The 26,687-nt window shown below is 44.7% G+C and overlaps 1 protein-coding gene across 2 annotated transcripts; it reads right to left on the bottom strand.

The window, feature by feature from the left end:
* HCST (hematopoietic cell signal transducer) lies at positions 1 to 19,392 on the bottom strand. 2 transcript variants are annotated; one of them, XM_083628243.1, is made up of 4 exons: positions 19,164 to 19,392; positions 8,730 to 8,753; positions 5,945 to 6,082; positions 1 to 1,152 (listed from the first exon to the last, which is right to left on the bottom strand). In XM_083628243.1, exons 1-4 carry the CDS (start codon positions 19,201 to 19,203, stop codon positions 1,112 to 1,114), a joined length of 243 nt encoding a protein of 80 aa, XP_083484369.1. In that variant the 5' UTR covers positions 19,204 to 19,392; the 3' UTR covers positions 1 to 1,111. The 2 variants fall into 2 exon arrangements, with proteins under 2 accessions (XP_083484369.1, XP_083484368.1); XM_083628242.1 differs by having other exon boundaries at positions 7 to 1,155; positions 19,164 to 19,370.
* Positions 19,393 to 26,687: the final 7,295 nt, after the last annotated feature.

The following is a 26,687-nucleotide window of genomic DNA, read 5'->3' as shown; positions in this document are numbered from 1 at the left end:
AAAACCCCCAAGCCTCTTAGCTTTTCATGCAGTGTAGCTTTCCATTTGGATTGGTAGGAATCCAGTACGATTAAGGGTGCCAACCCAACAGGGGAAAAGATAAGTTTTAACCAATAATGGAACTTCAGAATCCATATCCGAGCACTAACAGGGATTCGCCCGGCCTCCAGGCGGACAGCTTCCAGTTAGTTGCATTTGTGCATGGGATAGGGGAGCATGTATCAAGTCAGTTTACATTTCACACAAAACCAGCCATTATATTACAAGGTCTAGAAATCATCTCCTTTAGGCCACGTTTACTGGTTCTATTGTCTGTTAACTAACAATTATTTAATTGTAAAAGCAGCAAGGATTTTTTCCCCCTTTTTAATTAGCAGACCACTTGTTATTAGGTTGGGTTCCATCAGTGACTGATTCCATCATTTCTCCCTCCCCTCAACCCATTATGTCAGTGCCAGTAAATACGGTGGTAGAGCATGAGACTCTTAATCTCAGGGTTCTGTGTTTGAGCCCCACATTGGGCTAAAGATTCCTGCATTTCAGGGGTTTGGACTAGAGGATCCTTGTGGTCCCTTCCAACTCTACAATTCTATGATTCAATTATTCTAATTTGTGCTTTACAAAACAATACGCAAACTGACATACAGCCATTCTTCATAATTCACACTTCTTTGCAATACAAAGCTCCAGCCACGTTATGGGTTATTTTCAACTAACTGTTACTTAAAGAGGGCCAACTGAAATAAATGACGATGACTAACTTAGGCCTATTAATTTTAACAGGTCTTCTCTGATTAATGTTTAGTTGAAGACAGCTCAGTATGTACAAAAACACATATAAAGCTTGGATAAAAAGGCTTTTGCTAGTGATAAAAAATACACAAAAAAATCACCGTATCAGTGGGAATTCACAATAAAATGCACATCAACAGATGGAGCTAAATTTTGCCCATTAAGAGACACAACACCAAAGCCCTAGCACACCCAAAATGTCAGGTTTCAGCCCACCCAACACAAAGAGGACCCCCCCCACCGGCAAATGTATTGTAGAGGTGCTGATTTTGGTCATGTCTGCTGGATACTTGTGGTGAGTTCCAAATGGGAAGGAGTGTCATTTATTCATTCCAATCACGTTCACGTAACTGTGCATTTCTCCTGGAGAAAGATGGAAAGATTCACAATTAGGCCGAATATGGGGGCTAAGTTTGCACAGAGGGTTGACACCAGCAATGGTTTGCATAGCGGACACAGCCAAGGAGCTACCCTCCCTGAAAATGATGTATAGATGGTATCTAACTCCAGTCAAGGGACGCCGGTGGTGCTGTGGGTAAAAGCCTCAGCGCCTAGGGCTTGCCGATCGAAAGGTCGGCGGTTCAAATCCCCGCGGCGGGGTGCGCTCCCGTTGCTCGGTCCCAGCACCTGCCAACCTAGCAGTTCGAAAGCACCCCCGGGTGCAAGTAGATAAATAGGGACCGCTTACTGGTGGGAAGGTAAGCGGCGTTTCCGTGTGCTGCGCTGGCTCGCTGCAGCTTTGTCACGCTGGCCACGTGACCCGGAAGTGTCTCCGGACAGCGCTGGCCCCCGGCCTCTTGAGTGAGATGGGCGCACAACCCTAGAGTCTGTCAAGACTGGCCCGTACGGGCAGGGGTACCTTTATCTTTAACTCCAGTCAAATTAGCAAAAATGTACAAAAGATAAGGAAGTAAGCGTTGAAAATGTAAACAACAGAAGGGGCATTTTTTCATATGTGGTGGGATTGCAAAATTGTGAAGAAATATTGGGAAATGATTTATAATGAAATGAAGAAGCTGTTTAAAATAACCTTTGTTTTTGAAAAACCAGAAGCTTTCCTACTAGGTATTACAGGAGTGGATTGACCAAGATCACTAAAATATCTATTTATGTATGCACTATGGCCGCATGATTGGTTCAAAATTGATTAGTTCAAAATTGGGAAAGGAGTACGGCAAGGCTGTATATTGTCTCCCTGCTTATTTAACTTATATGCAGAATTCATCATGCGAAAGGCTGGGCTGGATGAATCCCAAGCCGGAATTAAGATTGCCGGAAGAAATATCAACAACCTCAGATATGCAGATGACACAACCTTGATGGCAGAAAGTGAGGAGGAATTAAAGAACCTTTTAATGAGGGTGAAAGAGGAGAGCGCAAAATATGGTCTGAAGCTCAACATCAAAAAAACGAAGATCATGGCCACTGGGCCCATCACCTCCTGGCAAATAGAAGGGGAAGAAATGGAGGCAGTGAGAGATTTTACTTTCTTGGGCTCCATGATCACTGCAGATGGTGACAGCAGTCACAAAATTAAAAGACGCCTGCTCCTTGGGAGAAAGGCGATGGCAAACCTAGACAACATCTTAAAAAGCAGAGACATCACCTTGCCAACAAAGGTCCGTATAGTAAAAGCCATGGTTTTCCCAGTAGTGATGTGTGGAAGTGAGAGCTGGACCATAAAGAAGGCTGATCACCGAAGAATTGATGCTTTTGAATTATGGTGCTGGAGGAGACTCTTGAGAGTCCCATGGACTGCAAGAAGATCAAACCTCTCCATTCTTAAGGAAATCAGCCCTGAGTGCTCACTGGAAGGACAGATCCTGAAGCTGAGGCTCCAATACTTTGGCCACCTCATGAGAAGTGAAGACTCCCTGGAAAAGACGCTGATGTTGGGAAAGATGGAGGGCACAAGGAGAAGGGGACGACAGAGGATGACATGGTTGGATGGTGTTCTTGAAGCTACCAGCATGAGTTTGATCAAACTGCGGGAGGCAGTGGAGGACAGAAGTGTCTGGCGTGCACTGGTCCATGGGGTCACGAAGAGTCGGACACGACTAAACGATTAAACAACAACAACAAACAACAACAACGGCCGCATGAATATTATTAGCACAACATTGGGAAGAAGAAGGTGTCCCAGTTAAAGAAGATTGGCAAGTTAAATTAATGGAATATGCTGAAATGGCAAAATTGACAATAAAACTCAGAGGAAGAGAGGATGACGAATTTAAGGAAGAATGGAAGGAGTCTGTTGCATATATTCAGAAGCAATATACTCAGGTTAATACATTAGCAGGGTTTTAAGACTATTTGTAATTTAATTTTGAATGGACAAAGCCATTTCCGAGCTAGGGAGGAGAGGGGGTTGTGGGCTACCCCCTCCCACACATGCGGGGGCTGGCCTTTTGCCCCCGCGAGAACAGGGAATCCCCGGGCGTGCCTTCGACCCTGCCCGCCAATCGGCAGGCAGGGGAGGCGTGGCCTAGCCTATTTAAGGCCAGGCATGCCCGGGGACCGCCCTCTTTCCCCTTTCCAGCTGAGCGGTTTTCCCATCCCACCCACCCTTTAGGCTTAGCTAGCTATGACCTTGCTATGGACTCCGGTTGGTCGCCGCAAGGGGCCTGATAGGAATTTTTCCAATTTGGCGCACTTCCAGCCTTTTGGTTTTTTTGCCTACCTCGTAGCAAACATCACAACTTCCGCGGTATTGGCGGTTAGGCATTGGCAGGGGTAAATTGTTATGCAAATGAAGGGGGGGAAGGAAGAGCCATCACCTTCCCCAATGAAAAGGGTAGTCCGTTAGAGGACTCCGGGGGGGCGTTGCCTTGTCCGAAACCTAGGGAGGTGAGGGCCTCCGGCATGCCCCCGAGCGGTGACACCCGTGGGATCCTAGTTGGCGTACTTCAACAGGACCCCCACGGCTTGTGGATAACCCTTCCCGGTCCCCATGCCGGGTAGTCGATAGGAGCCAATGCCTAAGGCCAATACCTTTCAATTCTGTAATCAATAAAGTTGTGGCCTTTTTATGCCCATTAACCTTAAATAATGTGTCCAGTGTCTTCATTTCACATGAGGGAAGGGACTTGCCACGCAATAAGTAATTCAATGGTTTATAACTTTACAATGGGCATGCAATATGTTGATAAACAATGGAACCAAGGAAGAGACTAGGGGGAAGTCAATTTGTTTTGCTTTGTTTCAATATGATATTGTTATTGTTTTATCTTTGTTATTTTTGGGAAATTAATAAAATGTTATATAAAAAAAGGAGCTACCCTCCCTACAACAGCATTGCTGCTGCTTACCTGGGGAGGTAAACCGGAAAGGTAAACCACCACTGCCAATGGATCCTGCACTCTCACCAGGAAACCCACCTCTGTCCTGTGCTGCATCATCATCCCTATCCAGGAAAGCAGCAGAGAGGGATGGCCCATTCCATTTCGCCACCTGAGGCAAAATAGAAGGGTGCTGCCCTACACATGCCACCCACCATCATTGCCACCCTCACCCAAGCCTTGCTAACCAGGGTCGCAAAACTGCAGCTTCTGGGTTCTGGCAAGATCTCGTAGGGCTTCTGTATACAGAAGCAGGGGCGCCATTTTGTCTTTTGCCTCAGGCAACAAATTGTCCTAGGCCAGCCCCTCTAGGCCTTACCAGGGAGAGCACAGGGTCGCAGCTTTCAGTGGCGGCCCTGCATCTCTCATAACTTCTGCCCTGGAGCTTACTGGGAAATGATATATAATGAAATGAAAAGGATGTTTAAAATAAACTTTGTAAAAAAAATAACAACAACAACCCAGAAGCTTTTCTTTTGGGAATTATAGGGACAGAACTACCTAATATTCATGTATGCTGCTATAGCGACAAGAATGTTACTTGCCCCAAAATGGAAAGAAGCAGGTGTCCCAGCAAAGGAAGAATGGATACAAAAACGTATGGAATGTGCAGAAATGGCAAAACTTACCGGAAGAATAAGAAATCAAGATAACCCCTTTTTTAACAAAAGAATGGAAATGGTTTATTTACAGATAAATTATAAACAGATAAAAACATGGACAGGATTATTGTAATAACCTGCAGTTTTATAAGAGTATATATTTAAAGAAGACAAATAAATGAGTAAATTAAGTTAATTTGGATATGCGGAAGATGTTAAAAATAAATTTAAGGAACCACAGAAAAGGGGGAAGGAAGTCAAGTTTTGAAATGTCAAAATGATTGTAAAATTAGTGAAATGTAGAAACTTGAAACGTATGAATAAAAGAAAAAATGAGAATAACTTCTGCCCTGGATCTATCCTACCCTTTTGGGGGGGAGTGTGTGTCAATTATTAGCACTTTCAATCAGACCTTTTATGAAAGCCAGCATGGTGTAGAAGTTAGATCAAAGGACTAGGAGGACCTAGGAGACCAAGGTTTAAATTCCCACTTAGCCATGGAACTCAGTGGCCAGTCTTAGTGTGGTCATGATCTCTCAGCCTAACTTATTTCACAGAGTTATTGTGAGGGGGAAATGAAAGAGGAGGTGCTAAGTCTGCTAACCTTGAACTCCTTGGCCGAAAAGTGGGAGGTCAATCAATAAAAATTACTCTACCGCAAAACAGGCTTCAGAAACCACCTGTGGGACGCTAAGGGCTATGAATCTGCCCTTCTTCCAAACAGTGGCGGAGCATATGCCCACGCTCCCGAGGGGGGGGCAGGGCACACTCCTGAGGGGGGTGGGATGCGGAGGGTGCCCACCCAGGTGCGGAATAGCCACTCAGGTGTACGGAGTGGCGTGCATGCCCTGCAGCCAGGGGTGGAGCGAGCCGCCAATGGCGGACATTCGGCACACCGCCCGCCCACAACTCCCAAGCATCCCCCAAGATGTCAAAACGAAGGGGGAAGGGGGGAATGCCGCCGGCAAAACAGCTCAGCTCCCCCTTTCCCCCAACGGCTTGGAGTAGGCTCGGGAGTCACTGGCGGTGCGCCATATGCCACCCCCCTCAACGAAGACACCCGGGGCGGTCTGCCCCCACTGCACCCCCCCTTCCTCTGCCCCTTCTTCCAAAGAGCCATTCCTTCAAACTGGCACAGTTCTCCAGAACGGATCCCACCATTTCACTTTTCTTGCTTCTCGCAGGAGACCAGCTTGAGTGTGCCTCACTTACCAGAGTCACTGTTTTTGCTGCCCTTTGGACGTATGCAGTAATAGACAGGGATGAGGAAGAGCAAGGTGAGAGCAACATCTCCGGCCACAATTGCAATCATGATGCCTGTGGTGATTTGGTAGCAGTCTTCATAATGCCCTGTATGTGAGAGGAAAGAACCAGTCATGGACGCTATCAGCTTCTCTTCTCCGATTCGAGTCAAGGCAGCAGCAAAATGCAGTGACTCCAGATCACAACCAGAGGGCAATGTGTCACCATTTGTCGTCAAGTTGTCCCTCCTCTTGAGAATCAGGTTTATGCACAATCCTTCCGTGCTTTCCAGGCACGGTCTGTGCTTAAAAGCTGCATGTCTGAGCACTCTTTATTTTATTTTTCCTCCAGAGCTTTCCCCGCAAAATCCCGCTCTTTACTGCTGAATTGGAGCGAACGGTAATCTGCAGAAAACCTGAATTAGCGTTTGTTGTGCTTCAGCTTTAAAGAGCGGGTTTTTGTGGGGGGAACACCAGAATGGGGGGTGGGCGCTCAGAGACGGAGCTTTTTAATGTGGAGCTGTGACTGGAAAGTATGGTGCAAAAAACAAAAGTGTGTATAAGCCCTAAGATCTGATGGGACTCATTAGATGAGCAGCTCAGTTGGTAGAGCATGAGACTCTTAATCTCAAGGTCATGGGTTCAAGACCCAAACTGGGCAAGAGATTCCTGCATTGCAGAGGGTTGGACTAGATTACCCTTGTGGTCCCTTCCCTACAGTTCCATGATTCTGATTCGGATCAGGCCAAAAGCCCATTTAGCCTAGCAATCTCTTCTCACAGTGACCAGTCCAATCTCAATGGAAAAGCATGATAACCCTTTCCCACTCGCAAATGTGAATACAATAGCCCTCCCCTATTCATGATCTCCAGGTTACATGGTATCAGAGCAGGCTTCCTCAACCTCGGTCCTCCAGATGTTTTTGGCCTACAATTCCTATGATCCCTAGCTAGCAGGACCAGTGGTTAGGGATGATGGGAATTGTAGTCTCAAAACATCTGGAGGGCTGAGGTTGAGGAAGCCTGTATCAGAGGCTCATGATGACCTAATGAGGAAGGAGACATAGACCAAGCATTTTCAGAAGAGTTTTAATGCAATTTTCACCTAGATTTTCCCCCTTCAGCCCCCTGCCCCCTTGTAAGAAGAGGTCATTTTGTCAAACATTTGCTCCGCCATTTTTATAGTGGAGGCCGTCCACACACACACCCCATCCCACACAATGCCCCCAAACAAAATTACTTGAGGGTATTGTGAAGGGAGGGCCACAAAATGGCTGCCAGACTGCCCTAAACTGCTGTTGCTGCTGCTGTAACCTGTGGTGGAGGGATAACAAAACCGAGAGAACAAGAAGGAAATTAAACTGCCTGCCACAGGTGTGAATGGTGAACCCTCACAAGAAATTGTTGATGAATCCTTCCACCACCAAAAACAACAAAATTCAACAAAATGCCTCTACCCCAATTTCACCACCTGCAAACAGGGCGCAGAACTGGGGTGGGGTCTTTTTTGCTCAGCCCCAAATAATATTTAGGAAAGCAGCAAGTAACTTCACATCACAGTTGTCCTCTGTCTTGTAAAGGGAAATTTCAGCAGAGCAACAAAAGATTGGTGTGTGGGTGCCGGAGGAAAAAGTAGCACCTGCTGAAATAAAACTTCTTTACATCTGCTAATGATCTATCCACTGTTCATCTGGACACACACACACACACACACCATATAGCTCAGTGGTAGAGCATCTGCTTTGCATGCAGAAGGTCCCGGGTTCAAACCGTGCCATCTCCAGGTAGCACTGGGGGAGACTACCTGTCTAAAACCACAGGGAGCCACTGTCAGTCAGTGTTGATGGTACTCAGCTAGAAGGAGTAATGGTTTGATTTGGTATAAGGCAGCTTCCTTTGCATAAAGGTAAAGGTAAAGGGACCCCTGACCATTAGGTCCAGTCGTGACCGACTCTGGGGTTGCGGCGCTCAACTTGCTTTATTGGCTGAGGGAGCCAGCGTACAGCTTCCGGTCATGTGGCCAGCATGACTAAGCCGCTTCTGGCGAACCAGAGCAGCGCACGGAAACGCCGTTAACCTTCCTGCCGAAGCGGTACCTATTTATCTACTTGCACTTTGACATGCTTTCAAACTGCTAGGTTGGCAGGGGCAGGGAGCTCACCCTGTCACGGGGATTCGAACCGCCGACCTTCTGATCGGCAAGTCCTAGGCTCTGTGGTTGAACCCACAGCGCCACCCGCGTCCCATTTCCTTTGCATAGCCGTGCATAAATACAGATGTCAGATTGTGGCTCCCTCCCTAACCTCTGACAGTACATAACGGGATGCATTTAGACTAACATGTGCCCATGAAGGGGAGTTCTCTTCTGGGTGGGCAGCTTCCCTCGTACTTCCCCCAGATTTTAAGAACACGGATGCCTTAATCAGACTACTGTATCACAACAAGGAGTGGTGCTTAGAGGGAGAGGGGAAACCCAGTGAGTCTTGCTTTGGTGTGGCACCTGACAAAGAGCTCCTCGGTTGTTGCTCAAAGGCAAAGTGGGGTTAACCTTCCCAGCTCGAAAGCATTGACTCAAAGGCCAATTCCCCAGGGGTACAGGTTGAGTTTGGGGTGGGGAAACCCAGTGGTTTCGAAGGCCCAAGTGCACTTGTTGTTTTTCACACGCTTGGCTGCATAGCTGTTTCCATATGTGTGAATCACTCGTAGAAAATGAAGCCGTCCTTCCGGACCCCGTGACGATGTGCTGAAATCTCTTACCTGTTGTCCCAGTGGCGGTGCTTGCTGAAAAGGATAGAGGGAAAGAAAACAACGCTGTCACTCCAGAGGTATAACAATCCCTTCCATCTCCCAGGGGCGGGGAACCAAATGTGGCCCTCCAAGCCCCTCTGTCAGGCCCTCGGGAATCTCGCAAGGCCATGCACCACTCCCAGCCATGCCTAAAAGCAAAAGAAGAGCTTGCTGGATCAGCTCAGTGTCCCAACTTGTCCCGAATCTTGTTCTCAAAGTGGTCAGCAGCCACTGCAAGCAAGACCCAAACATAATAATAATAATAATAATAATAATAATAATAATAATAATAATAATAAATTTATACCCCGCCCATCTGGCCAGGCCTCCCCAGCCACTCTGGGCGGCTTCCAACAAAGTATTAAAATACTGTGGTCTGTTTAACATTAAAAGCTTCCCTAAAGAGGGCTGCCTTCAGATGTCTTCTGAAAGTCTGGTAGTTGTTGTTCTCTTTGACATCTGGTGGGAGGGCATTCCACAGGGCGGGTGCCACTACTGAGAAGGCCTGGTCCCCTGTAACTTGGCTTTTTGCAGTGAGGGAACCGCCAGAAGGCCCTTGGCGTTGGACCTCAGTGTCCGGGCAGAACAATGGGGGTGGAGACGCTCTCCTCCTGTGGTTCCCAGGAGCTGGTATTCAGAAGCTTTACTGCTTCTGACTGATAGCCTTCTACTCCATAATCCTGTTTTAAAGTCATCCAAGTTGGTGACCACCACTAGGGTGAGTTCCCGAGTTCAACTAGGCACTGTATGAAGAAATACTTTCTTGTACTGCCCGGAATCTTCCTCCAATGTTCAGCTGCATTGGAGGTCCCTGAATTTTAGCGCTGGAACTCCTCTTTGCTTGCCCTGCTTTCGATGTTTTTGCCTGGCTGGAACGTGTCCTTGAACTCTGACTTTGCCTTTTGCTTGCGTGGATGGCAGAGAGAGAGGGGTGAGCGACTCATGAAATGCATTTTGCTGCCTGTGTCGAATAACAGAATAGCTGCCCCCACTCCCCCCATTTCAGTTGCCCAGAATGCCTGTTGAATCTTTCCCCAATGCCGGAGCCAGACTAGTTTACAGGGCACGGGCGAAGGCCACTTGGCACCCACAGAGCTGGCCTCCAGCCCCTCGCTCCTGCTCCCCGCCCTCCACATTTGCTGCCTGAGGCAGCTGCCTCCCTCTTGGTAACAACAGGGCCAGCTGCGCCTGAAGGGGTTCTCTGTGCACCGCAGACTTGTTTCTCATAAGAAGGGAGTGGCTTCCTAACTTGCAACTACTGTCGCATTTTCCGACCCAACATAGATAGCCTGATACAACACCGCCATAATGGCCTTAACTGTTCTGCTGTTTTAATAGGCTTGTTTATTATGTATTTTAATTATGGATGTTTTAATGTTGTTTTACTATGTCTTTTAATTTATTGGTAGTTGTGTTTTTATTTTATTTTTTGTTTTGGTTTTGGTTTTATTCCTGGTATTTTGCTGTTGACTTTTATTTGTTTCTGCACTTCCTTGGTATATCTTCAAATGGAATAATAATAATAATAATAATAATAATAATAATAATAATAATAGGTTTCTTTCAACTTTTTCTGGAGAGGAGGAAGCTTGTTAGCCTTTCCCCAATCAATATCAGCCCTGTTCAGGGAAGTTTTTAATCTATGATATTTTAGTGTATTTTTGGTTTTCTATGGAAGCCGCCCAGAGTGGCTGGGGAAACCCAGCCAGATGGGCGGGGTACAAATAATAAATTATTATTATTATTATTATCAAGTTGCAACCAGTTCCTCTGGTCCCACACAACTCAAGGGATTAAATTTGTATAGCCTATCAGCTGTTATTTTAGCTAATTGTATTTTACACACATTTTACTATTCATGCTTTTTATGTTTTAGTTTGTCAGCCACCTTCAGAAAGCTTTTTATCATTTTGGGAAAATTCCTTTATGCTCTTAGGCTTTTGGTAATATTATGCTGCCTTGCCAACTTTAAAGGGTGAGTTAACTGCGGAAAGTGAGATGGGGGAAGAAGCCAATTATACTGCTCTGAGCTTTTTGCACAACACTTATATAATTCAAGAATTACTTGTGTGATCCCATTCTGACCCTGCCATACACCACCCTGAGAACTTTTATTGAAGGGCACTCTGATCATCACTTTTACCATTCTTAGGGTAAATTCTCCTTTTTAAGAGGATAATATGTGCCTAGATGGATAGGCACCAATCACCTCTGAGGAAGAGAGAGTGGAGGCTGGCTCACAGTCTGTTGTTAAAAAGATATATATGAGCATCATGTTTGTGCAAAGGAGTGTCACTTGTAAAGGACATTTAAAAATAGAATAAAACAAAATGGTGGCAACCAAGGGTGGAACTACACACAGGGGGGAAAACGTTATAAATAAGTCAAAAATTAAATTATTAGAACGAAAAAGGGAAAAACCTATGTAAAAAAGCTATAGAAATGTTTTGTGCTCTCTGGTGCCATCTGGTGTTGTGTGTTTATAACGCAATCAAATCACTGTTTTTTGACTAATGTAGCTGAGTCCCTTATTATTATTATTATTATTATTATTATTATTATTATTATTATTATTTATATACCACCCTATATTATTAGTTAATGGAACAGGCTCTGTCTGTGGGGAGGTTTGATACAGAGAGGAGTCTCTGTGTAGTAGCTAAGAGACTGATGCTGAGATTCTATACACAGCACATTAATTTGGGATTCAGCCTGAACTTAATTGGGTCCAAGCTGTGTACATACCATGCATTTCAAACACATTTTAAAGCACACGATCTCCTCCAAAGAATCCTGGGAACTGTGTAGCTTGTCCTTCACAGAGCTGCAATTCCCAGCACTCTTAAAAAACTAGAGTTCCCAGAATTTGGAGGGGGGGCATGTGTTTCAAATATATGGTGTTTACGCAGACCTGCATGTGACTCATAGGATAGCACTGTCTGTGAGTGCGAAATCAGGAACGCCTAGACACAGACCTTCCAAAACAGTAGTGAAATAGGTTGCTGCAGCAAAAATAACATGAAGTCTCGTGGCAGTTTAGAAACTAACAGGTTCATAATAGCTTGAAAGTTTGTATCAAAATTAAAATGTTTGTTGTTAAGGTGTCACAAGATTGCCTGGGGACTGGTTCTATCATACGTAGAGTAGACCCACTGTAACTAATGGACAAGTTATCAGAGTCTACTGATTTATTTATTTATTTTTTTAAGATATTTATTGAAGTTTTACAAAAACATAAATTTAAAAAGGTCATATAAAAAGAAAGAAATACAAAAAAACCATAGAAAAATACATAAAAAAGAAAAAAGAAGAATAAAAATACAAAACACAGAAAACAAATAGCTAAAAAAGAATTAAAAACAAATCCATTTTTTGCAACCCTAACTCATTATCTTATTTCCTTGGCCTCCTCACACCTCCCCTTTTTGTATTCCCATTTAAGTAATCAAATCAGCAAATCCTTACCCTCTTTCGTTTATCTTAACTCTGTATCTTAACATATTATAACTCTATATTTTAATCCATTATCAATTCAATTTTGCATATTCTTGTTAACTTTGTTGCTAATGCCACTTATTTTCAATCCAACATCATTTTAACATTCATTAATTTTACAGTATTTCTGAAGATAGTCTTTAAATTTCTTCCAGTCTTCTTCCACCAACTCTTCTCCCTGGTCTCGAATTCTGCCAGTCATTTCCGCCAATTCCATATAGTCTATCACTTTCATCTGCCATTCTTCCAAGGTGGGAAGATCTTGTGTCTTCCAATACTTTGCGATGAGAATTCTTGCTGCTATTGTTGCATACATAAAGAAAGTTCTGTCCTTCTTTGGCACCAATTGGCCGACCATGCCCAGGAGAAAGGCCTCTGGTTTCTTCAGGAAGGTATATTTAAATACCTTTTTCATTTCATTATAGATCATCTCCCAGAAAGCCTTAATCCTTGGGCACGTCCACCAAAGGTGAAAGAATGTACCTTCATTTTCTTTACATTTCCAACACTTATTATCAGGCAAATGATATATTTTTGCAAGCTTGACTGGTGTCATGTACCACCTATATATCATTTTCATAATATTCTCTCTTAAGGCATTACATGCCGTGAATTTCATACCGGTGGTCCACAACTGTTCCCAGTCAGCAAACATAATGTTATGACCAATATCTTGTGCCCATTTAATCATTGCAGATTTAACCGTTTCATCCTGCGTATTCCATTTTAACAGCAAGTTATACATTCTTGAAAGTATCTTAGTTTTGGGATCTAACAGTTCTGTTTCCAATTTTGATTTTTCCACCTGGAAGCCAATTTTTTTGTCCAAATTATAGGCCTCTCTTATTTGATAATAATGAAGCCAGTCTCGCACTTTATCTTTTAATTTCTCAAAACTCTGCAATTTCAATTTCTCTCCTTCTTGTTCCAATATTTCCCAATATTTCGGCCATTTGGCCTCCATATTGAGCTTTTTCTGAGCCTTCGCTTCCATTGGTGACAACCACCTTGGGGTTTTATTTTCCAGTAAGTCTTTGTATCTTATCCAAACATTGAACAATGCTTTCCTGACAATATGGTTTTTAAATGCTTTATGTGCTTTAACCTTGTCGTACCACAAATATGCATGCCACCCAAAAACATTTTTAAAACCTTCTAGGTCCAAAATGTCCGTGTTCTCAAGAAGCAGCCAGTCTTTCAACCAGCAGAATGCTGCTGATTCATAGTAAAGTTTAAGGTCTGGCAGGGCAAATCCGCCTCAGAGTCTACTGATTTAAATGGGTTTGCTTTTGAATGTGACTAACGTTGGGTATTACCCTATATTGTTTTTGCCAGTTTAAAACTTGAGTTTGCTAGATGGCTTTCAGAACACAACTTTCCATTAATATCACCATCAGTATTTGAGGGGAAGCGGGGAAAGGGTTAATAATAATTCCTGGCCTACCTTAGAGGACTGTTGCAAGAGAATGTAAGACAATTTGAATAATTGTATATATTCAAAGGAAAAATGTATGACTTTCACAATAAGCAATTTGAATGAACTGTCATGAAAATAAACAAGATTGGCTTTATTTTGGGTATACCCAGCGTGGTGTGGTACATTGGGATGAAACAAGGATGGAAGGATCTGTCATTTCGGGTCTCCCGGTTTCTCATTTTTCTAATCTTAATGTTGGTTCTTCACATTTCTGCAGCGATTTGTATATCTCTCTCTATTTATATATCATATTATATATATATATATATATATATATATATATATATATATATATATATATATAAATTACATTTTTGTATATTATTTTCAAATTTATATTCATTTGTGGGCACACTTTCTCGTCATCAATGCATTTTGCAAAGATGAGTTGATTGGAGAACGGCATTGCAAAATTCGGAGAAGCGCAAATTTCAAAGGGTGCCTGTGTTTTGGTTCCCCCATTGTTTCTGAAAGTGCAAATGTGACAAAGTTGGCTTTAAATGTGAACTGAATCAAATTTCTCCCCATCCCTTTGAAGGAGACCTGGATTCACATCCCCATTCAGCCATGAAGCTCCATGCATGCCCTACAGCCAGTCATTCTCACTAAGGCTCCGTTGAAAACAAAATGGGTCGTAACCTCATGCATTGCTTCCCTGAAGGAAAAGTGGGGTGCAGTTGCAAGTAGTTAATGTCTCGTGCAATGATGGGGAAGCACTTTCAGATTGAGGCCTGCATTCCCTCTTGAGCATCCTTCTGGGGTCTGCATATCATTGGCTGGCAAGGCCAAAGGCAAAAAAAAAATGGTCAGAGTAACAGATGTTTCATAGAATCATAGGGTTGGAAGGAACCCTGAGGACCAGCTAGTTCAACCCTCTGTAATGCAGGAATATGCAGGAATATGCAGCTGTCAAGGACCGAACCTGCAATGCTGGCATTGTCTGTGGGAAGTAATCCACTGAGAGCAGTCAAATACAACATTCCTTGTTTTCCTACAGTGCGCATGCAAGGGGATGTTTGGTCCAGCCAGTCAGAACTTCCTGTTTCCTCCTGGGCTGGAACATCCTTCCTTTTGCATGTGACTAGAGGTGGGCGTGACCTTACCTGCCCAGGTAACAAAAGGCCAAGGCCATGCTGCCACTCTCTTTTTCACTTTCTTCATCATTGGACCAGCTTCTTACCTAGAAATGCTAGCTTCCCAGCCAGCAGAAGCACTGGGATTAAGCCCCCCTATGAGGTAGATCCACACGTACATATTTGTAACTAAGTCTGCCTTCAGGGATCCAACTGTGAACTGATGTGAGTAAACAACTTGTATTGACTTTAAATAAGATTGCCGTGCCTTTATTCTTTTTAAGAGGGATAAAAGGGAACTTTCCAGGAACATACAATTCAATACTGAACTGTATGATAGTGAGAGGCTTACACAAGCCTGCAACCAGCTATCTGCTGTGCGTTAGAAGGGGAATGTAAACTCTGCTGAGTAAAGGAACTTGGTATTGCAAGTTCGGAAGGATATTAATAAACAATATATCCTCTCTTGCCACCCTGAACATTCCTACATTATCAGTACCATGCTCCAACCAACTGAGCTATGAGGTACGACAGGAGCCAGGGGTCCATGCAGGCGACCAAGTGAGAAGTATCGTCACAATTCTGGGTCTTTGACAAGATCATAGAACAGGACAAGTGAGGGGGATGACTTAGGCAGAGAGGATGGGGCCTAGAGAAGAGGTTTCACCTGTGGAGACTCCTGAGGCTCAGGTAAAGAGGCCCAGAGTGCTGCATTTGGCCCCTGAGTTTGAGGTTCCTCGCCTCTATTTATTTTGTGGGATGAAGGCAAGCTGTGAATTCTGGGGTCTAGATGCATTGAAGGAAAGGGAGAGGTTATCTGGGACACTAGACTGTGTGAAGGCTGAAAGAGCGGTGGTTAGAGTGCATATAGTTTTCCTGTCAGCTGCTGCGACTTCCTCTTGCCACACCATCTTGCATTCCCACCCCCTTTCCTCCCACCAGACACACACGAATACAGACACCGCTAGCAGTTTCAGTTCCTCCGACACATGGGCAACCCCCCCCCCCGTCACACTCTGCAAAGAACAGCTTTGAGAAGGGGACCCTCTCCCCCCACGTAAGACAGACCCACAACCCCCTTAGCTTAACCTCAGCTTTACACAGCTATATTGGCACAAAGCAAAGGCACATGACATCACCGTCACCACCCATAACAGCAACATGACTTTATGCACATTGCACGGGTGTTCAAAGCCGTTTGCATGCACGGTCACAAGAGAATAGCAGTTTGGGTGTTGAGTTTAGGATGAGGAGACTGGGGTTGGGATCCCCACTCATCCACAAGGCATATTGTGTGATGAATACTAAGCAGGACCTGCAACAAAATGTTGCAGCGTGGAGAGCTCCTTTTTCATGGCTGGCACACTGGCCTTTTCCCAGGTAGTCTGTTCCAGTCTCCCATTGCACTAGCTTTCCATTGGTTCCCCACTTCTCTAGAACAGCCACGGAGCATGCTCAGTCCTCAATAGGGGGGGGGGAGGAAGGTTCCTCTTACGGTTTCTCTCTTTTTTTGTACTTCTGTAAACCTTGGGATTCCCCTGAAGAAGTTACCTCCCTCTTTGACATAGCTGGCACTATTTCAGCTACATAAGGACAAGCACTTGCTGAAACAAGATCCCTCTTAAACTATGGCTCCATACATACCACACATTTAAATCCCATTTAAAACACACTCCCTGTCTAAAGAATCCTGGGAACTGTAGTTTGCCCCTCACCAAGCAGCAATCCCTAGCAGCCTTTAAAAAACTACAGTTCCCAGGATTCTTTGGACCAGGGACAGGGGGTGCTTTAAATGTGTATGTTTATATGATATTTCCTTAATCCTGATAACACTAGTGTAAAGTTGCCTCAGGTTACATACACTTCAGGTTACATACGCTTCAGGTTACAGACTCCGCTAACCCAGAAATAGTGCTTCAGGTTAAGAACTTTGCTTCAGGATGAGAACAGAAATTGTGCGGTGGCAGCAGGAGGCCCCATTAGCTAAAGTGGTGCTTCAGGTTAAAAACAATTTCAGGTTAAGAACGGACCTCCGGAACGAATTAAGTACTTAACCCAAGGTACCACTGTACTCGGGAGTGGCAGGGGAGAGGCTGAGGCTGAGAGAGAAGCAGCTTGGTTAAGGTCACCTCATGAGTAAAGGGCTGAGCTGAGATGCTAAGCTAATGCACTTTCAAATCACTAGAAGACAGCTAGCCGAATCCCACACAAAGAGTTTGGTTATAGCACTGCGGGATGGTTCAGTCAGTAGAGCATGTGACGCTTAATCTCAGGGACATGGGTTCAAGCCCCACGTTGGGTGGAAGATTCCTGCATTGCAGGGGGTTGGACTAGATGATCCTCGAGGTCCCTTCTAACTCTACAATAGGGCATCCTGACAATTCTGTGTCAGGGTGCCCTTCCTCTCTATGTATTAACTTCAATTGGCACTATTATAGGTGCCCCATAATACCCGTTCCACATTGCTAAAAAGTGTGGCAGCACCTAGACATTGGAACTCCCTGCCTCTTGAGATTAAGCAGGTGCCTTCGCTGTACTCTTTTCAACACCTACTAAAACCATTCCTGTTGAGACAAGCCTACCCAGATGCTTAGAAAGTCAAGGTCATTTCAATCTGTTTTAGTATTCCAACTTCCGTATGTTTTAAGGTAGGGTTGCAATTTTTTCTTGATTTTACTGTTTCATCTTTCGTAAACCATTTAGAGATGATAGATAGATAAAACTTTATTCGCATTAGCCAATGGCCATACCAACAGTAAAACATTACGGTATATGCTGAAAAGGAAATTTGATATAAGAGCACAATTTAAAATTCTGAATCTGCCGTCAGTTAGTGGCCCTTATTCTGAAAAAACTGAATCTGCCGTCAGTTAGTGGCCCTTATTCTGATTGCCCCTGCTATGAACCTAGCAACTATCGTGCGGTGTATAAATTTTATGAAATAAACAAATAGGTTCTAGCACCAAATAAAGAATGATCATATTTTTTTCAGAATCAATTATCATTAAAAACAATCCACCAAATATCTTGCTGGAGCACAAGAAGTAGACAGTGGACAAAGCCATCAGCCGCATAACACATGGCTGCCTTATATACTGAGTTAGTTCATTTAGCCTATACTGCCTACTCTGATTGCAGATGTTCTCCATGGTCTCAGGCAGAGAGGTTTTTTCAAGATATTTCAGGTGCTTCTTTTTAGTAATTTTTATTTTTAAGCTTCCGAGCAACACAACAAGGAAAGTAATCAGAGGAAAAGAAAGGAATGCAGAATACGTTTTTTTCAATGTCCATCACAATATCAGAGCTTTACAGGTGAGCAATCTGAACCAAGTTTGGAATAAAGATAAGCCTCCCCTTGTCCTATTTGGCCACACCCCTGAAACACCCCCCTTCTTCTTCTTTTTTTTTAGATTTACCCCTGCTTTGGTTGAGCCCTGGTTGAGAAGGCTGAGCCAGGATGGAGGACTTAGACCAGTGAATCTCTAGCTGAGTTAGGATCTAGGACTTTGGCTGGCATAGCCCTGGCTTAGCCCAGCTGGAGATCTCCACTTTCCAAACTTCACTCATCCCAAGGTATATTGGGTTTGGATTGCTCCCTAAGTATGTACTGAGCCACTGAGCTATAGCCCTACCTGCTCAAGGCAGTACAGTGGTACCTCAGGTTAAGTACTTAATTCGTTCCGGAGGTCCGTTCTTAACCTGAAACTGTTCTTAACCTGAAGCACCACTTTAGCTAATGGGGCCTCCTGCTGCTACCGTGCTGCCGGAGCACGATTTCTGTTCTCATCCTGAAGCAAAGTTCTTAACCTGAGGTATTATTTCTGGGTTAGCGGAGTCTGTAACCTGAAGCGTATGTAACCTGAAGCGTATGTAACCCAGCATACCACCGTACAGAGAGTGTGACGTTCATGAGCTGAGTCTCCAACAAGCATCAAACCAGATGAAGGGACTATTTGTAGCCAAGCTTCTAGAGCAGGGGTCAGCAAACATTTTCAGCAGGGGGCCGGTCCACTGTCCCTCAGACCTTGGAGTGGGGGGCAGACTATATTTTGAAGGGGGGGGTGAACGAATCCCTATGCCCCACAAATACCCCAGAGACGCATTTTAAATAAAAGCACACATTCTACTCATGTAAAAACACCAGACAGGCCCCACAAATAACCCAGAGGTGCATTTTAAATAAAAGGGCACATTCTACTCATGTAAAAACACGCTGATTCCTGGACCATCCGCGAGCCAGGTTTAGAAGGCGATTGGGCCCCGGGCCTTAGTTTGCCTACCCACTAGAGCTACAGGGAGCCTGGAGGCACATAAGTACAAACTCCAACCATTTAAAAAAATATATCCAAAGACACTCACCGGCAAGCAGGGAGAAAATGCAAACAGTGAAGCCCCACATGGTCTTTCTGAAACTGGTCTCCGGACTGCACAACCAGATATGAGGTTCTTTTTTAAAAAAGGGGAAAAATGGGTTGCCTCATCCTCTGATGCTTGAGCAGGATGTGGGATGGCCGATGGAGAATCATGAGACCCGAGTTCCACGAAGCCAAAGAGCAGGCAATCCCTGCCATCTGTGTTGCTGCATCCCACTGACTTCCCCAAAGCCACAAGTCTCTGTCTTCAGCTGGCTCCGCGGTGGCTGAACTGCAGCAGATGAAAGGAGAGTGCCGCAAACTGGGTTGCCAACTTTCCAGCTGAACTCTGTGGCTCTGTCTTTCGCAGCAGCAGCTGGATCTGCAGGCTGCTCTGTAAAAGGTTTGCCTGCTGATTCCTGCAGGTTTCGCTGTGATGAGGGACTCAAGAGGAGCTTTTTATCTGGTCAGTTGGCACCCCTATCTGTAAATAATAATTCTTCAAAAAAACAAACAAACATGCATTCTCTGCCCATCTCCAGCAGACACATATACCAAAATTGTGAATTAAGTCTTGTTCTTCTCTTGTTTCTCCTACTGTCAAAATGTATTGTCATTGGTAGCGAGAGATGGTTTTTTATATACATTTTTTAAAAAGTATTATTGATTAAATTTCTAAACCATTCTTCATCTGATGATCACAGGACCGTTTACAACATAAAACACACACACACACACACACACACACACACACACACACACACACACACATATATATATATATATATATATATATATATAACCAACAAAAACAATAAGTGCCCCCTCCCCAGTTTAAAAGACCATCAATTGTTTAATTAATTGTTTCATTATCTCTCCCACCCTCTGGGGGCCATGTTTGACAAGGTTGCCCAACTGTCAATCACTGGCTGTCACAATGATGTCAGGCAACCAGCTTTTGCCCACACAAACAGTGTCCATGCAAAATCATGCATAAGAGCCATCAGTAATTAGGCCCATTGGCCAGAGGTTTCCCATCTGTACTGTAGGCAGTACAAAGCCATCATGACCTTGATAGCCTTATCTGTGGGTTTATCTAATCCCCTTTTTAAAACGGCTTAAATTGGTGCCCCCTCAGCTAACCTACAGCCCTTCTAGATCCAGTGAGCATTGCTGTCTTGTTGCCATTGATGAGCTGAGATTCTCTTTATTTAGTCTATGAAACGCTCTTCGTTAAAATCAGTTCCAGAATGGGGTTGTTATTTCTTACCTTTTATATTCGCAAAGAAGCCTATCAAGACAAGTCGTGATAACTGGGTGCTACCTCCAGTAGGAAGGGAGTACACTTTGGAGTATGAGTTGCTGGAACCACAATATCATGGGCCAGCTTCACCTGCTGAACAGCAGCCTGAAGGGGGAGAAGGCAGAGGGTCTCCACCTGCAACTGATCAGCCTTCAAGGACTCATAGGAGAAGGTGCTGATGAGAACCAGCTGGCTTCAGCCTCGGCCCAGTATACCTGAAGGAGCATCTCCACCCCCATCCTTCTGCCCAGACACCGAAGTCCAGTTCCAAGGGCCTTCTGGCAGTTCCCTCACTGTGAGATGTGAGGTTACAGGGAACCAGGCAGAGGGCCTTCTCGATGGTGGCACCTGCCCTGTGGAACGCCCTCCCATCAGATGTCAAGGAAATAAACAACTATCTGACTTTTAGAAGACATCTGAAAGCAGCCCTGTTTTTAATATGTGATGTTTTATTCTGTTTTTAATCTGTTGCAGCCACCCAGAATGGCTGGGGAATTTTATTATTATTATTATTATTATTATTATTATTATTATTATTATTATTTAATTCAATGCTTGTCATCCTGACCTTGCTGTTTCCTGTTCGTCTTGATCATTGGATTCCTTGACCTCTGGACTGTCCGACCATGCTGGGACTGCTGTTTGCCCAACCTGACTCTGGATATTGACTCTGTCTCAGGCAAGACTCTCATGGTTGGCTGGCCTCCCCCTCCCCTGAGCTCTGCTCCTTGTGTGCTCAGCACAGGATGATGACACACAACTGGAGTGAGTGCTGTAGGCTTCCCAGAGGCATCTGCTTCACCACTGCGGCAACAGAATGATGGACTCTTTGGCCTGATCTATCAGGGCTCTTATGTTCTTAACACTGCTCAACTTGGCTTTTGTAAGTGGATTGTGGAAGGGTGTTTAGCCTCTGACACTATCCACCAGGGGTTTCCCACCTCAATTCCCTTCTGTTCATTCCAACAAGGGCTTGTCGAGGAGAAATTCCCAATAGATGGTGCCCCGTCTGAGCTGCAGAGGGGAACGTTGCTGAAACTTATTCAAGCACCAAGCTAGCTAGTTTAGGAAAACCCAGCATGAATCAGCTTGCTGCCCTCCACCAGTTCAGAGACCCTAAACTTTCAGGAGTTTGACAAGTCAAGAGATGAGTGCTGGGTTTCTGTTTCGGAAGCTGTCATCGTTCCTCCTTTTGTTATCCCTCCTCCACCTTCCCAAATGTGAGGAACTGCAAAGCCCTTCAGTTGTTTATGGCTGCATCCTACCCCTCGATTTCCTCCCTCTTCTCTGAGTAATGAAGTGAGAGACCACCAGTCACCCACAGCCCCTCACTGTTCCCATTTCCTGTTCACGTCGCCCAGTGACGCATCACTTCCCCTTGTTTTCAATGCATGCTATAATTACCGCTTCTATAAAATGCAACTTTTTAAAGTGAGGGCAAATCAGTCTGTCCAAGGCAGTTCATGTGGTGTAGACTAGAGTAGGGCTTTCTAGTATGGCACAGCCAAGGCCATAAAAATGGTCGGCATGAACAGTTGGGACAGCAAGTAAGCCCGGCAGAAGGTGCTTCTCAAACCTGGACTGTCCTTCAGGAGAATGAGGTGATTCTGATGATGGGGGCAAGTGGTAGAATGTAATATACCCCCGGGCACCTGCCTATAACATTGAAATTATAGTCTGTCATACTGCTGCATGTGTAGGTCAGGCCTAAGTCAGGAAAGAACTCTCTTAAGAGAGAACGGTGCCATGTCATATCTCAGAGGCATTGTTTGTTGTTGTTTAGTCATGTCCGACTCTTCGTGACCCCATGGACCAGAGCATGCCAGGCACTCCTGTCTTCCACTGCCTCCTGCAGTTTGGTCAAACTCATGCTGGTAGCTTTGAGAACACTGTCCAACCATCTCTTCCTCTGTCGTCCCCTTCTCCTTGTGCCCTCCACCTTTCTCAGAGACATATTAACCCTCCAAAACAGTATAAAATAATTGGTGCATCATTCTATCTTCTGAAAATATAAACATACAAACTGTCCCATAATACATTTGTTAATCTTTAAGATGTCACAAGATGGTTATTTTTGGCACAACAGACTAATGTGACTACCCCACTCAAAATCCCACTGTTTGTGTCTAACAATTAGAAAATACAGGAACATTTAATGAAGCAATTGTCAACATCATGGGTTTATAGGCAACTTGAGATCAGAGATGGGGAAATCTGAGGTCCTTAAGAAGAAGAAGAAGAAGAAGAGTTTGGATTTGATATCCCGCTTTATCACTACCCGAAGGAGTCTCAAAGTGGCTAACATTCTCCTTTCCCTTCCTTCCCCACAACAAACACTCTGTGAGGTGAGTGGGGCTGAGAGACTTCAAAGAAGTGTGACTGGCCCAAGGTCACCCAGCAGCTGCATGTGGAGGAGCGAGGATGCGAACCCGGTTCACCAGATTACGATCTTGCTGGACTACAACGCCTATAAACCCCAGCCTCTGGACATAATATAAGAAGACCTCTGTGGATCAGGCCAGCATCTGATTCTCATACTGGCCAACCAGAGGTCAACTGGAGGCCTGAAAGCAGGTCCTGAGTGCAACAGCAACTTTCCCCACTTCTTTTCAGTGCCTACTGAAGACCTTCCTCTTCCAACAAGCCTTTCATACCCCTTAACTGCCCCAGTTTTGCCCTCACAGCTTCTGACTTGAAACATCCTGATTTCAAGGCTTTGTTTCCCTCCCTCACAGCGCCGCACTGGCAGCAAGTGAGAGAGAGAGAGCAGAGGCAGATCACGGAGCCCACATGGGGCCTGACTCTCCAAAGTAGGTGGTTTGGATCTGATCCTCACCCATCCTGCCTCTCTGCCCCTCAAAACATGGCAGCTGGCTCCAAGCTTGGCAGCGCGGTCTGATGTCATTCACCAAGGTGCCACTGGGAGCTGTAGGCAGAGAGACTGAGAGAGAGGCTTAAAGGGCCGCGATGCAGATTGGAAATAGCAGCGGTGGTGGGTGAGTCTTCAGCAGCTTGCGGGATCGGGGAGAGGTCTAGGGTCCCACCCAGTAACATGTGAGGTGATGAAGGGGTGGCAGTAGCACCTTTGGGCATGTACAGAGTGGGCGCACATGTATCCCCCCTTCCATCCTGCTTTTCCCCCAAACCAAAAATACCTTGCATTCCTCAGACAAAAATATCCCAACTTTCATCTGAAAGATTTTGGAGGGTATGGCCTTCTAAGCAGAGACTGTGGCTAAATATTTTGCTGCTGCATGTGAAACATGGGCCAGGGACTCGTTTTACAAACTTAGAATTTTGTTCTATGCGCCTGGCATTTTGCATTGCGATACAGTTATTAGAAATTCTGCCTTTACGTTTCTCTATCTTGTTTCGTTTGGTACTTGTTATGTACTGAAGTTCTCACCCTGGGCCAGCAGGGGGATACTGTAGATAGTTATGCAAATGAAGGATCGAAAGTGACGTTCAGTGATTGGATGGATACTGTAGATAGTTATGCAAATGAAGGATCGAAAGTGACATTCAGTGATTGGATAGTTTTAGAAAGTTGCTACAGTTACGTTGTACTGGAGCTCTATATAAGCAGGCTGACTGAGCCCTTCAGTTCAGTTATGTTCTGGCCTCTGAATAAAGAAGAGCTGTTTGAAGAATCGCTGTGTCGTCTGATATGTTCACCCACAACTTAACAGTACTGTTCTGTATATCTGTGCAAAGTTCCTTTTTTTCTGGAACAGTAGTCATTGACCATATTCAAGAGATGGGTTGCTTGGGCAGAGATCTTCCCCAGTCGAAATTGTGTTGAGATGTTTTTATCGTTTGTGTGTTTGCTGCCCTGGCCCCCTTTGGGAGGAAGGGGTGGGCCGTAAATTTAATAAACAATCATAAATAAGTGTTCGAAGAAAGACACTGAACGGAGCTAGAATTTCTCTGTACACATCTGCCTAGGGGATTTTTACTTCAACTCCCTAGATCAAGGCTACTTTCACAGGCACAGGAATATACTGAGAACAGCCAGCATTCCCAGCACCACATTCTCTCTCTCTCTCTCTCACACACACACACACACAAACACACACACACACACACACTCCCTGGAATGATGCTCAGCCCAGGATACTGCAAATGGACGCCAGAAATTAAGCCTGGTTGTCTACAGACCTGCTGCTGCTGCCAGTGGCAAAAGGGCTGAGGGAAAAGAAGCCTTGCTGTCACAACTGCTAACAGTGAGTCTAGCCCCTGATTGAGCTGTTGGGGGAATTTATCTCCCCGCCCTGAAAAAATTATGTGAAATTCCCACTGACCAACAGGGCTGAGAGTTTTGAGAAGCCGTTTGTGCCAGCACTCACGTAACAAACAATAGTGTGTGTGTGTGTGTGTGTGTGTGTGTGTGTGTGTGTAATGGTGAGTCCACCGGTTTCTCAGGAAAGGCAGAGAACTGTTTGTGAATTTGAATACATTTCTTAGAAAGTTCAGTGGAACAGAGTAGAGGTTCTGTGGTCGGGCTTGGTGAGCTGTTGTTACAGGTGGAGGCCTTATGATGAGTCAGACCCATTGGCCCATCTAGCCTGATACTGTGTACACTGACTGGCAGCTGCACTCCATATTCACTGTGATTATGCAGAAAATTCACACAAATATCCACAAGGTGACACTGTGGAGCACCACTTGCCTCATTACAAATTTTTAATCTATTTATTTTCTGTTGAATTCAAGCTGCTGAGAGCATTTTCCAATTCTCCATCAATCCTAGAAATTTGCCTTTAGAATATTTTTTTTTTATTTTAAACAAAGAAGAACATCCCTGGGTCCTGAATGTGACACGTATAGAATACTCCATCTGCACTATGCACTGAAAGCAGCATCCTACCACTTTAAGCAGCCATGGCTCCCCCCCCAAAGGATTCTGGGAACTGTAGTTTGTTAAGTGCACTGAGAGTGGTTACGAGACCCCCCTCACAGAGCTGCCATTCTCGGAGTTGGGTTCACAGTCAATCCCTCATCCTAGGTAACTATGAAAACTTTAGCCCTGTGAGGGGAATACAGTGTATCCTAAAAACTCTCAGCACCCTTAATAAACTACAGTTCCCAGTTCTGCGGGGAGGGGCTCGTGGAGGGTCAGTGGGGAGACTGAGTGATAAATGTCCCTCTTTTCATTTGAGGAATGTTGGAGGTTATGCAAGAGAAGGCTGTCCAGTGTCACTGCTGCTATTCGCATGAGCAATAGAGCCTGTAGCCTCTTAGACGTGAACCAGAGATACAGGGTACAGTGGAACCTTGGTTCTTGGACTTAATCTGTTCCAGAAGTCCGTTTGACTCCCAAAACCATTTGAAAACCAAGGTGCAGCTTCTGATTGGCTGCAGGAGCTTCCTGCACTCAAGTGGAAGCCGCATCTGACGCTCAGCTTCCGAAAAATGTTCGGAAACTAGAACACTTATGGCATGGGTAGGCAAACCGGATCCGGCCCAATCACCTTCTAAATCCAGCCCACGGTTGGTCTGGGAATCAGCGTGCTTTTACATGAGTAGAATGTGTGCTTTTATTTAAAATGCATCTCTGGGTTAATTGTGGGGCATAGGAATTCGTTCATTATTATTTTTCAAAATATAGTCTGGCCCCCCACAAGGTCTGAGGGACAGTGGACCGGCCCCCTGATGAAAAGGTTTGCTGACCCCTGACTTACAGCGTTCGGGAGCTGATTTGTTTGTCAACTAAGCCGTTCGAGAAACAAGGTTCCACTGCACTGGGTTAAGAAACGATCAAATTAATATAGCATTGCCTGTGGGTGATATAATGTCATCTCGGGAAAACCCAATACTATTGCAGTGTTGTGATTTTAGTGTTATAGAAGCTTTTGGGCCTGTTTCTGAGTGTGATAAGAAGAAAAACAAAACAGAGGTTATTGCAATCAACCTTGATGCACAGGATAAACTACAGATCACGCAACCATATGAGTTAGTTACCAAAAAAGCAGTAAAGTGCCTTGGGGTTAAGCTGGTAGATGATGTCAATAAAATTGGGAAGATCAATTATGATCCTCTGGGATAGGCGGTGAAGTCTGATATAGATAGGCAGAGTAAGCTGCAGTTATCTTGGTTAGCCAGGATTAATGCAATAAAGATGAGAATATTACAGAGATTTTTTATTTTTGTTTATTACATTACCCCTGCTGGTTGTCTCGAGAGAGCTGAAAAGCTGGGAGAAAAGTCTTGAGAATTTTATTTGGCAAG

This window comes from Podarcis filfolensis, assembly GCF_964270895.1.
Source record: "Podarcis filfolensis genome assembly, chromosome: 8".
NCBI classification, from domain to species: Eukaryota; Metazoa; Chordata; class Lepidosauria; order Squamata; family Lacertidae; genus Podarcis; species Podarcis filfolensis.
This window is presented reverse-complemented; position numbering and strand designations above follow the sequence as displayed.

Coding starts and splice junctions, on each gene's coding strand:
- HCST (XM_083628242.1), bottom strand. CDS start 19,203: ATGTGGGGCTTCACTGTTTGCATTTTCTCCCTGCTTGCCG. Junction 6,083..8,729: donor CACCGCCACTGGGACAACAG/GTAAGAGATTTC, acceptor TCTCACATACAG/GGCATTATGAAGACTGCTAC. Junction 1,156..5,944: donor CAGCAAAAACAGTGACTCTG/GTAAGTGAGGCA, acceptor ATCTTTCTCCAG/GAGAAATGCACAGTTACGTG.